Below are 13,302 nucleotides of genomic sequence, written 5' to 3' on the forward strand. Positions count from 1 at the left end.
CTGCTTGGCCTGCTGTGTTTATCCAGCTTTACACCTTGTTATCTCAGATTCTCCAGCATCTGCAGTTCCTACTATCTCTGGAATACTGCGTTCAATTCTGGTCTCCCTGATATTGGAGGGATGTTGTGAAACTTGAAAGGCTTCAGAAAAGATTTACGAGGATGTTGCCGGTCGAGGGTTTGAGCTATAGGGAGAGGTTAAATAGGCTGGGCCTACTTCCCATGGAGCGTTGGAGACTGAGGGGTGACCTTATAGAGGTTTATAAAATCATGACGGGCATGGATAGGGTAAATAGACAAGGTCTTTTCCCTGGGGTGGGGGAGTCCAAAACAAGAGGGCATAGGTTTAAGGTGAGAGGGGAAAGAGTTAAAAGGGATCCAAAGGGCAACTTTTTCACACAGAGGATAGTACGTGCATGGAATGAGGTGCCTAAGGAAGTGGTGGAGGCTAGTACAATTACAACATTTAAAAGGCACCTAGATGGATATATGAGTAGGAAAGGTTTAGAAGGATATGGGCCAAATGCTGGCAAATGGCACTAGATTTATTTAGGATATCTGGTCAGCATGGACAAGTTGAACTGAAGGGTCTGTTTCCTTGCTCTACCTCTCTCTGAATCTATGACTCTAATTTACTACCTCACCGATTTTCGTACCATCTACAAACTTACTGACCAACATTGCTGCACTCAAGTCTAAATTGTTTGTATGTACCACAAACAGCAAGGGCCCCACCATTGACCCCTGCAGAACCCCACTTGGCATTAAAGCAATCTTCTTCTGAAGTGTGGTTGAGTAGATTGAGCTTATAGTTACAGCAATTTAGAAAAATGAGAGGAAACCTCATTCAAACAGGGTAGATGCAGAAAGGTTGTTTCCCCTTGTGGGAGAGTCTAGGATCAGAGGGCATAATTTCAGAGCTAGAAGCTGCCCATTTCAAAAAGGGACAAGAAATGTTCTCACTCAGAGGGTAATGAATCTTTCGAACTTTTTTTATGGGAAAATGGCAGGAAAATAGAATTGAAAACTATCAGATCAGCCAGAGCTGGTTTGATAGATGGAATGGCCTGCTTATGCTCCTATATCTTGTGGTCTTATAGTTTCTGGCAATCTATTACACTCATTTCACTTCAAGCATATTACCTGTTAACAATCTGAATTTTAGGGAATACAGTCTCAGTTTGTTCAATCTGTCCTGATAGCTTAACAGTTGGAGTTCAAGTTAAATTTACATGATGAGGGGTCCTATCTAAAACCCTTTGGTCGTCCTTCAGATACTTGGAATTCTTGGGGCAGAGCTGAACCTCTGTTTTGACCTTTTGCTTTGCTGTTGCTTCCCATCACATGGTCATGGGAACCACCAGGGCAGCTTCACTGCATTTACAAGGATCATTCAGTAGCACTCACCCTGAACTGTTAGTTGGAATATTAGAGGTGTGCCAAGCTTCTCCAGTGGCAGACTGTAGGCTGAGCCAGTGCTCAGCAGAGAATAATCTTATCTTCTTCTCCAACAGAGCAATGCACAGCTTTGGAATGGTAATTTTCATCATTTAGGATCAATTGCCTTCTCATTTGGCATTTTCTCTAGGTTTTCAGTAGGACTCGTGTTAAATTTAATTAGCACAATGTCCTCCAAGTCCTTATGAAAACAGATTGAGCAGAATGTTCTCGAGTCAGCGCAGGAGTCCCCTTGATTTGTGGTGGTGTGGAAGAAGATCCTCCAATCCCCTTCCCTTTAATGGAATTCAGCAGGGGGATAGGGAGAGTCTAGACCAGAGATGTATTGTCACTAGGCTAGGGATCCAAGAGAGCCAGGTTAATGCTCTGTGGACATGGGTTCGAATCCCTCCATGGCAGATGGTGAAATTTGTATCAATGAGAATCTGGAATTAAGAGCTAACCTAATGGTGACCTTGTGCCCACTGTCAATTCTTACAAAAACACACCTCATTCACCAAATTCCTATAGGGAAGGAAATCTGCCATCCTTTCCTGGTCTGGATTACATGGTGCTCCAGATCCACAGCAATGTGGTTGACTCTTGTCTGCGCTCTGGAAGCAGGTCACTCAGTTCAAGCAGTAATTGTGGAAGGGCTGGGCCAGTCAATGATATCAACATTCCTTTAATGAATAAAACCAAAAGATGCTGTAAATGGAAGTGGGGGGGAGGATTCAGAACATGTGTGGGCCCAACTGTTTTCTTTATTCATTCACAGGATGAGACCATCACTGGCTGGGCTAACATTTTTTACCCATCCCAGAGGGTAGCTAAGAGTCAACCACATTGATATAAGTCTGGACTCATATGAAGGCCAAACCAGGCAAGGATGGTAGTTTCATTCCCTATAGGACATTAGTGAACCAGTTGGTTTTTTTCCAACAATCAATACTGGATGCATTGTCAACATTAGACTCTTAATCCCTGGTTTTTATTGTATTCAAGTTACACCACCTGCTATGGCAGGATTTGAACCTGGGTCCCCAGAATGTTACCTGGATCTCTGGATTAATAGTTCAGCAATAATACCACTAGGTCAATCCCCACTCCCCCAACTTATGAATAACACAAAACACTTAGTTAAATAGACATCATCAGATAGTTCCTAACCTACCTCAAAGTATACAGGATTTTCCCATCATTCCATATCCTAAGCAGCTGATTGGGTGTGGTGATCCAGTGAGCATCCGCCTTTTTGGAATTCCTGAAGATAGTGTCTGGTATCCATATGAATCCAACCATGTTGCTATTGAGAGTGATAATTTTCATTGTACTGTTGAACCTCAGACGACTGTCAATCCAAGTCTGAGCGAAGAAGATGTCAATAGTGTACTCCTGCAAAACAAAGGCAAGATATAGTAAATCCAACAGAGCTGGATACAGAGTAACAAAATGCCAAAAAGCAAAACCTCCTGAGCAGCTTTTAAAAGGAAGAGTTTTATTTTAGAGGGTATACTTTTTAATTACGCAATCATTTTTCTTCCTTCTCTTAAGGAAATGTCAGAAATGTTTGTCAGCTTTCTTTGTTTGAGCTCAAGGCTATTTGGCTTTGGATCATGATTAACTTCTGGGAGATGGAAGGGGAGAACAGTTTCATTTTAATTTCATTCATTCAGGGGTTTCAGAGTCACTCGTAAGGCTAGTAAGATGGTAGAGATAGCAAGAACTGCAGATGCTGGAGTCACAGATAACACAGTGTGGAACTGGAGGAACACAGCAGGCCAGGCAACATCAGAGGAGCAGGGAAGTTGACGTTTTGGGTCGGGACCCTTCTTCAGTAAGGTGGTAGAGCTGTCTTCTCGGACTGCCTATTCCTTTTGGTGAAGGAATTCCTGCAGTGCCATCCATCTAATGGACATGGCTGAGTGACTTTACCAGGTCATTTCAGAAGCCTGTAACCGGTCAACCACGTTGTTGTGGGTCTGAAATAACATATAGTCCAGTCTGGGTAACAAACCTGCTTCTCTAAAGGTTACTGAAGTAACAATTTGGTAAGAACACTGGGACAGGAGTAGACCATTCAGCCCTTTGAGTCAGCTCTGCTATTCTAGATTACAACTTATCATCTACCTCATTCCTGTGCGATTTCCATATCCATTGATGTCTTTAGCATCTAGAAATCCATCAATCTCTGCCTTGAACTCAGTGACGAAGTTTCCGTAGTCTTCTGGGGTAGAGAATTAATAAGCTCCACTACCCTGTGAGTAATAGTTCCTCCTCACGTCGGTCCTAAATGGTTCGCTTATTTTCAGAGAAATAGGGTCACTATCGCTGCACCACAAGAGTCCCTTGAAAGCTGAGAACAGTATCAGCTCAGTCCCTGGGTGGTCTCAAACCACCAACCTTTCTGTTAACAGCCAGACCCGCTGACCAATTGCATCACAGGAGATTGTTAGTCCTCAGATTACTAATTAAAGTAACGTAAACCATTATTCTACCATATCCAACCTTTTACTAAAAGGTATATGTGTAGCTGGAAGTTATAAAAGAAAACTAGAGAACTTTAATGTTCTCAATTGTGAGGTTTCTTTTTGTTTTTCTTATTCACCCATGGAATGTAAGCATCATTGACTGGGTCAGCATTTATCGCCCATTCCTAATTGCCCATCCCTAGCTTTAATCATTCATAAATGTTAATTAATGAGATAACCTTATTTTCTCCATCTTCAACTCTAACTTATTCTTTCATATGTCCGTGAGTCCTAGGATCATAGAGTGGCATGGAAACAGACCCTTCGGTCCAACTCGTCCATGGTGACTAGATATCCTAAATGAATCTAGTGCCATTTGCCAGTATGTGGCCCATATCCCTCTAAGTCCTGCCTATTCATAAACCCATCCAGTTGCCTTTTAAATGTTGCAATTGTACCAGCCGACACCACTTCCTCTGGCGGCTCATTCCATACCCGCACTACCATCTGTGTGAAAAAGTTGCCCCTTTAGGTCCCTTTTAAATCTTTCCCCTCTCACCTTAAACCTATGCCCTCTAGTTTTAGACTACCCCACCCTGGGGAAAAGACCTTCTCTATTTACCCTATCCACGTCCATCATGATTTTGTAAACCTCTATAAGGTCACCTCTCAGCTCCAACGCTCCATGGGAAGTAGTCCCAGCCTCTCTAGCCACTCCCCATAGCTCACACACTCCATCCCTGGTCACATCCTTGTAAATCTTTTCTGAACCCTTTCAAATTACAAAATATCCTTCCTATAGCAGGGAGTCCAGAATTGAATGCAGTATTCCAAAAATGGCCAAACCAATGTCCTGTACAGCTGCAACATGACCTCCCAACTCCGATACTCAATGCACTGACCATTAAAGGCAAGCATACCAAATGCCTTCTTCACTCTCCTATCTATCTACAACTCCACTTTCGAGGAACTATGAACCTGCACTCCAAGGTCTCTTTGTTCAGCAACACTCCCCAGGACCTTACCATTAAGTGTATAAATCCTGCCCTGATTTGCCTTTCCAAAATGCAGCACCTCACATTTATGTAAATTAAACTCCACCTGCCAGTCTTCAGCCCATTGGCCCATCTCATCAAGATCCCGTTGTACTCTGAGGTAACCTTCTTCACTGTCCCGTACACCTCCAATTTTGGCTCATCGGCAAACTCACTAACCATACCTCCTATACTCACATCCAAATCATTTAGGTAAATGATGAAAATCAGTGCACGCAGCACCAACCCTTGTGGCTCACTGCTGGTCACAGGTCTCCAGTCTGAAAAGCAACCCTTCACCACCACCCTCTGTCTTCTACCTTTGAGCCACTTCTCCCTCTATTCCGTGTGACCTAACCTTATTAACCAGTCTACCGTGAGGAACCTTGTTGAATGCCTTACTGAAGTCATGTCCACCACTCTGCCCTCTTCAATCCTCTTTGTTACATCTCCAAAAAACTCAGTCAAGTTTGTGAGACAGTGTGAAATACATTATTTCATTTTCTTACCTCATATACAAAATTTTACAACAATTTATTTTATAATTCAGTTTACTTATCTCCACGTTACAAAGGTTTCCAATGAAATTGAGAGAACATTTGTCTATTAATAATATATAATAATAAGGCTGTTATCATTATATAAATAACTACTTTCAATGAGAAATAAGAATAAGTTGGAATGGATTTGAACCTTATCCTCTGGATGAAACCAGCAAATGGCAGTTAAATCTCCCTGGTTAGTTGCCAAACAGATAGCTGGCCAAATCCTGCCAGTTCTGATTTTAAAGGACATTTCTGTACAGGTGACTAATCCAGCCACCCAGAGACAATGAGGTCCTTAATTAACATTTGCTTATTGGAGCCTGATGAAAGCCATTGATGTCTGACAGCCATTTTAACTCCTGTGTGATCAGAGAAAGCCACTGTGCCTTCCCTGCCAAGTGAAGGCCAGTGTGCAGAGGGTCCAGAATCTGATGATGACCTTGCTCTGATGTTGCCCCCTCCCCACCCTGGGGAACCTTCTGAACTTACAAAATCTAGCTGCCACCCTTTCCATACCTACACTTTATCTGAGCTGCCTTATTTCTGGAGGCCAACAATGGCTTCCCATCCAAACTAAGCAGAAATTGGACAGTCAGTGTATCAATGAGACCCAGTGGTCATTGTTATTTTCATATTTTCACATATCTCCCTTGGAGAACGGGCTAAATGTCCTAGAATAACTTGTAGGCTGATCAACAATCTGACAGACTTTGAAGTCATCTCTCCTTCTGTGGCTTTATCATGTTTATACCAATACCATTTGTCAATACTTTGTACTCCCACAATCCAGACAATTGCTGATTGGTCTTGGGAGTCACCCATATTCATGTGGTACCCAATGGGGTGCCAATCCAAAATTTAGAGTCAGTGCTTCATTCTGCATTCCTTTGAGGTTTGAACTCCAGGCCAATTTTTCTCAGTGATGAAACTGTTACCATTAATCCAAAGGTTGAATCCCAGGAAACCAGTGAAATCGGTGGTTTCCCATGAGAAACTAATTAACTATTAAAATCCAATCTTGTCCCTCACGTTTGTTAAAGTGGACAAACTAACCACAGGACACATTGGTTGGAACCTTCTGGATTTACAAAGTCTATTGATAGCAGGACCTGACCCTGACCTGGTCCTGAGCTCTCTGTATTAGCAGTTCTTCTGCCTGCTAAATCTTAGGGAAGGCAGCCAAATGATAGTCTGCCGGTTTACCTGCCATCATATGATGGACAGCAGGTGGAACATGAACACAGGAGCGACAATGGAAGGGTCTGATGAGATAGCCGCCCAGGCTTTCTGCGAGTGGTCACTAACTGAGATCTTACGTCTTTGATTGTCTGCCCTGTGACCACTCCATCTCTCACAACACTTTAGTGAGTAAGTTGCTATTCCCTGATCGAGCCTATCCCTGTGGAGTTTTACACTGGGGAGCCATCCCAAAGGAGTATTACGCTACTTTCCCAGTATCTGCAACTCTCCAAAACACTGCTTACTGCAAATATTTCTGCCATTCTGTACTTTATGCTAAGTATTGCAAATTGAAGGCATTTTGTAATATTCAGGATAGCTGATGTTCAAGAGTTCTCCATAGCTCAGGTGATCACACGCTCAGTTGTGAATCTGAAAGCTGTGGGGTTAAGTGCACTCCAGAGACCTCAGCAGAAAGTCAAGGCTGGCTCCAGTGCAGTACTGAGGCCATGCTGCGCTATTAGAGCTCCCAACTTTTAGTTGAGCTGTTAAACTAACATTCCACTGCTCTCTGGAGATGGGCACGAAAGATCACACAGAGCTATTTCATAGAGAAACAGAGCATTTTCCCCGGATTGCAACCAATTCGTAGATTCATCCAACACAGAAAAGGCCTTTTGGCCCATCAAATCTGCATCAATATAATGACCAGTAAAAGTGCACGAATATCAATTTCCTGTGTTTGTCCCAAATTCTTGAAGGTCATGGTATTTGAAGTACTCATCCAAATTTTGTTTTGAAAGGTTGTAAGGTTTCCAGCCTCCACTACCTTCCCAGGTAGTGCATTCCAGATTCTCACCGCCAGATGAGCGGAAACCATTTTTTCCAAATCTCCTCTAATCTCCTGCCCCTTATCCTAAAACTATGCCCCTTCGTGATTGGCACTTCAACCAAGCGGAACAGCTGCTCTCTATTCACTTTGTCCATAGCCCTCATAATCCTATACACATCAATCAGTCCAGTTCTGAGGAAGGGTCACTGGACTCAAAACGTTAACTCTGATTTCTCTTCACAGATGTTGCCAGACCTGCTGAGCTTTTCCAGCAACTTAGTTTTTGTTTCTGATTTACAGCATCCACAGTTCTTTCAGGTTTCACACCTCAATCAATATTTACCCAATAGTACTTACACTGCAAACATACTTCATTGGATGTAAAGCTCTCTGGGCTGTTCTGTGGTTGTGAATGGTGCATAACTTTGTTTTCTTATCAGAGTGATTTACCTAATAATACAAGCGTGAGAGGAAAACTGAAGTGATGTATGACAACTTTCATAACTCAGTGAATAAAGGACAGCTTTGTATCACTATTTAAAAGTATATGTCTATGTGTGTAGGGTACACCACACTTTAAGTCTGAAGCTTATAAAATCCACACAAACATGTGAACTTTAAAGTGGCTCTATGATCTCTGGGTGATGGTGGATAGGTTCAATTCCTCAAGGATAATCAGGGGTGTAATCACTGGAAATGTACTGAGAGATAATCAACACTTCATTACTGAGTAATATCAGTTACTGTATGCTGCAAGGTAATTAGATCTTGAACATCACACGTATTAGGCATTTACCAACATAATGGTCACTGCATTTCAATTCATTATATGTGATAGCATTAAGATAACTTGCAGACACCATCATCATTGGATAAATAAGAAGAACTCACTTTTGGTGATTTGGTTACATTTCTAAGTCTGATATGATTTGGCGAGATAGATTGAGTTCCATTTCGATTTTGATTTTACCTACTGTGCACTTCACAGCAAAACGTGCCAAGAAAAATATTAGCACTACTGCTATGAACTGCTTCCAAGCTAATAACATTGAAAAACATATAGAAAGTTACTAAAAGGCACAACAGGATTTCAATTTGTAAAGACTTTACTGTAATAAGCAAGCTAAATGCACAATTGTTTATACACAATTCAGCAGTCAAAGTACAGAAAAAAAAAATCATCATTTAACATCTAAAAATACCCCTCAATTTTCATTTTCTCTGTCATTGAAGTGGACACTTCACTATCCAGGATCTAGTCCAAAACTAATCTCATTTTTTCAACAACGTATTTCCTTTTTCCTTTTATGGCTGGATGACTTCTAATCCCTGAAATAGATCTAATGATGAAGGCTAATTTAGGGATCCCTCCCTCCAGTCAAAGTTAGGGCAAACGTCCAACCCCACATAAATCCTCACAAATATGCTCTCTTCAATCTCAGTGCGAGCTCCGTTCTGCATGGTCAACAAGAGACACAGCCACTTCTGTCTCTTTATGTTTTCTTGTTGTTTCAGCTACTGTAGACTGTTTTCCTCTCAATGTCCATTTCATAGGTACGTAAAAAAGAGGAATAGGCGACTTAGACTGTTGAGCCTGCTCTGCCATTCAATTTGATCATGGCTGATGATCTATATCAATGTTACTTTAGTTGCATCCTTCAATGGCTTTGGTTTCCAGAAACCTATTAATTTATTTCTTTAACCTGCTCAGTGATGAGCTTTCACTGCATCCTGCGGTGGGGAATTCCAAAGATTCACACCCTCCGAATGAAAAAAAATTCTTCTACATCCACGTCTTAAATGAGACTACAGCCAAGGAAACATCTTAACAACATGCACCCTGTAAGAAATTTGTACATTTCAATGAAGTTATCCCTTATTCTTTGAAACTTTAGGAAATATGGACCCAGCATTCTCAATCACCCAATGCGAATGTGAATCACAAGTGTACTGTCTCCACATCGAAGTGCTGTCCTCTAGACCCCCAATTTGATTCTATCTTGCAATTAAACAAACATTTTAAAGAATAATTGATGACAGAACCGATCTTTCCAATACTTACCTGTCTCAGAAACTGACAGACTATCTATATCAGCCCAGCACCCAGGTCTCCCTGCCCATCCCCTCTTTAACCTATAGTGACCAAGAGTTTGTTGTCAGGCAGGATTCAAAACAGGTCACATGACCTCTTCATTCACTTTACTCCACATTCAGGTGACAGTCCCAAACGTAGCAACACAATACTTCATATTTATAACATTATTAAGAAAAAGCATATAATTTATAACTTCCAAATGTTCATGCCTTTTGGTTGTGAACAATGTTCTATTAGGTGGGGGGCACGGAAGACTCAGACCTCTTCAAACAAATGCAGCTAATCTCGCTCTTTGTGCATCTTCTCTGCAGATGTAACATTGTATTCCTCACTCTATTACCCTGATGCACTTTGTATGGTAGGATATGCCTGGACTGCACGCAAAACAAAACTTTTCACTGGGTGCCTAGATATGTGACAATAATAAATCAAAAGAAATCAGTAAAAAAATGATCTTCCTGAGTGATTACTATTAACAAGCAATGAGGCTGTAAATTTTAAGTTTTGCACCAATTTAAGCAATGTCAGTATTCTTAAACTCTTTCACAGGATATGGGCATTTCTGGCAATTTCAGATGGATTGTCCACTGGTGAGCTTCGCTGTATTACACGTAGTGTAGGTACACCCACAGAGCTATCAGGAAGGAGATCCAGAGATTTGACCAGTGTAGGATCGGCAACATGTTTCGAAGTCAGCATGGTGTGTGCCTTTGACTGAACGTTTGGGTGAGTAGTGTTTCCATGCATCTGCTGTTCTTGTTTTGGGTATCAGAGGTTGGGTGTTAGAACGTGTTGTCAAATTAAGTTTGATGAGTTGATGCGTCTTTTACACGTTAAACACAAAGAATTGGTGAAAGGAGTAAGGGCTTAAGGTCATGAATTAAGTGACAAGCAAGTTGTCAAGTTGTCTTGGATGATGGCATGCTTCTTGACTGTTGTTGGAACTGCACTCATTCAGGCAAGTTTCTGTTAATAGTAAAACTCAGGGTGTTGAAAAAGGGGTCTCACTGATGATAGTGCATTTGAATTTGAAGGGGAGATGGTCCGATTTTCTTTAGTTGGAAATGGGGTTCACCTGACACTTCTCTGCAGTACTGAGGGTGGTAACCATGTTGGCAGTGCCATCTTTCAGATGCAACGTTATGCTGGGGCCCTGACTGCTCACAAAAGTGGATGTAAAATATCCCATTGGTGCAAGAGGATCAAAAGTAGGGGAGATATCCCTGGTGACTTGGCTAATATTTAACACTCCATCAAAAAACTAAATTCTGGATGGGTACATGAATGGTTGGCAAATGGGACTCAATTAATTTAGGATATATATAGAATCCCTATAGTGTAGAAACAGGTCATTAGGCCAAACAAGTCCACACCAACCCTCCGAAGAGCATCCCCATCCCTATCCCCCTATCTCTGTAACCCTGCATTTCCCATGGCTAACAAACCTAACTTACACATCCCTGGACACTATGGGTAATTAAGTATGGCCAAGCCTCCTAACCTGCCCATCTTTGGTCTGTGGGAGGAAACCAGAGCAACCAGTGGAAACCCATGCAGACACGGGGAGAATGTGCAAATTCCACACAGACAGTTCATAGAATCCCTACACTGTGGAAACAGGCCCTTCGGCCCAACAAGTCCACACCAACCCTCAGAGCATCCCACCCAGACCCATACCCCTAATAACCCACCTCAACTACACATCTCTGAACACTACGGGCAATTGAGCATGGTCAATCCACCTAGCCTGCACATCTTTGGACTGTGGGAGGAAACCGGAGGAAACCCACGCAGAAAAGGGGAGAATGTGCAAACTCCACACAGGCAGTCGCCCGAGGAATGGCATCGAACCCAGGTCCCTGGCGCTGTGACACAGCAATACTAACCACTGAGCCACTGTGCCGCCCCACATCTAATTGGAATGGACAAGTTGGACTGAAGGGTCTTTTTCTGTGCTGTACAACCCCACGACTTTAAATTATCAGGTCAATTTTTTTGTCTGTGGGAGCTTGCAGTACACAATTTGCCTGCTGCATTTCCTAACCTTGCAATGCTTTAAAAGTACTGCATTGGTTGAAAAGCATTCTCAAACATCCTGGGTCACCAAAGGACCTAAATAAATGGAGCTTTTTTTTTTGCTGTTTGTCTTCTGGTAACAATTTTGTTCAATGTCCCTTTAAAGATGCAGCCTGTGTTGAACAAGATTAGGATGGCTGAACCACATGGTCTGCAAACAGGCCCAAATCTTGTGCACAGATGACCCAGACAACGCAGAAGTAAAATGCAACATGGGTAAAAGATTTTAGGGTAAAAGTTTGGCACAACATCATGGGCCAAAGGGCCTGTACTGTGCTGTACTGTTCTATGTTCTATGTTCTATGATGGCTATTCAAGCTACTCGGCATTCCATTCAGATGAGATCTTACTGAATGACTGAACAGGCTTGAGGGGCTGAGTGGCCTATTCCTTTTCCTGTGTAGATGGATGTTTGCATGTTGCCCACCTTGATCTGCATGGCCATAGCATGACATGATCCCTGAGCCTTAAAGACGGGCAACCCAATTTCTTGCTCCCGGCTGTGTTCAGGCACTCATTGTTGTGAGAACAGATTATACAGGTTGGACTAATATTGAAGAGCGAGAGATGATCTTATTTAAACATGTAAGATACAGACAGGACCTGGCAGAGTCAATTTTGAAAGGATGTTTTCCTTTGGGGGTGAACTTGAGCTAGGGCACATTAAGAATAAGGGTTCTCCCATCAGAGATTAGGAAATTTTAAAAACTGAAAAAACTACGGACGCTGGAAGTCAGAAACAAAAACAGAAATTGATGGAAAAGCTCAGCAGGTCCGGCAGCACCAGTGGATAGAAGTCAGAGTTAATGTTTCGGGTCGAGTGGTCAGAAATTTTCCGACAATTTCTGTTTCTGTTTCTGATTAGGAGAATTTTCTTCGATCAGATTGTCACTCGTTTGCGGAATTGGCTTCCCCTGGAGAGTAGTGCAGCTGGGGACTTTGGATATTGTTCAGGCTAAGTCATATAGATTTGTGACTGATTAGAGACTCAAAAGGATGTGAAAGGCAGGAGGGGATGCCAACAGATGAACCACAATCATCAAATGATGAAGCAGGCTCAAAGGACCACATGGCCTACTCCTGCTACTAGTTACTATGTTCTTATGTTAAGCTCTGCTTTCTGGCAGTCACCTGGACAATCCTGGATGGGTGGAAACCTCAGAAGGCAGGTGAACCACTTCACTGGACTGTAAAATGGTTTTCTTTTTGTACCATCAAACTAAATCGAGTACAGTCTCTGACATCAACAGCTGTGCACAGTTGGACACAAACAAGCAATCAGTATAATTGTAAGTGACCTTTCAGCTTATTCACAATTATAATTAGGGTGGATTTGTTCTTTGAAATTATGGCAGCGGCAACATGAATTTGCATCATCAGTGCCCCACTGCATCAGCAAATAATATGTAATTTCTGTCAAGTATATACTGTATTATACTCCAAGCATTGGGAACTCGATATCTTCTAAGTAGTACATCATAAGTGGATTGAAATAGTGTTTCCAACATTAAGAATCAATTTTTGTAAGTTAATATGAAGCAGATTAGTATAAATCTTTTCTTACTGGTCGCTAAGCAGAAAACAAGTCTAATCTCATAATTATGGTTAATTCAACCAAGTTGCTGTCAAGTCCA

The 13,302-nt window shown here is 42.0% G+C and overlaps 1 protein-coding gene across 1 annotated transcript in view; it reads right to left on the reverse strand.

Annotated features, from left to right (window-relative positions):
• LOC125483322 (gamma-aminobutyric acid receptor subunit gamma-3) overlaps positions 1-13,302 on the reverse strand; it is a 548,041-nt gene that overhangs the window by 387,082 nt on the left and 147,657 nt on the right. Inside the window, exon 4 of the mRNA XM_048598107.1 lies at positions 2,611-2,831. Within this exon, the coding sequence (XP_048454064.1) occupies positions 2,611-2,831 (221 nt within the window). The remainder of the gene's footprint in view (positions 1-2,610; positions 2,832-13,302) is intronic.

Source organism: Rhincodon typus, chromosome 6 (genome assembly GCF_021869965.1).
Source record: "Rhincodon typus isolate 14 chromosome 6, sRhiTyp1.1, whole genome shotgun sequence".
NCBI lineage: Eukaryota > Metazoa > Chordata > Chondrichthyes > Orectolobiformes > Rhincodontidae > Rhincodon > Rhincodon typus.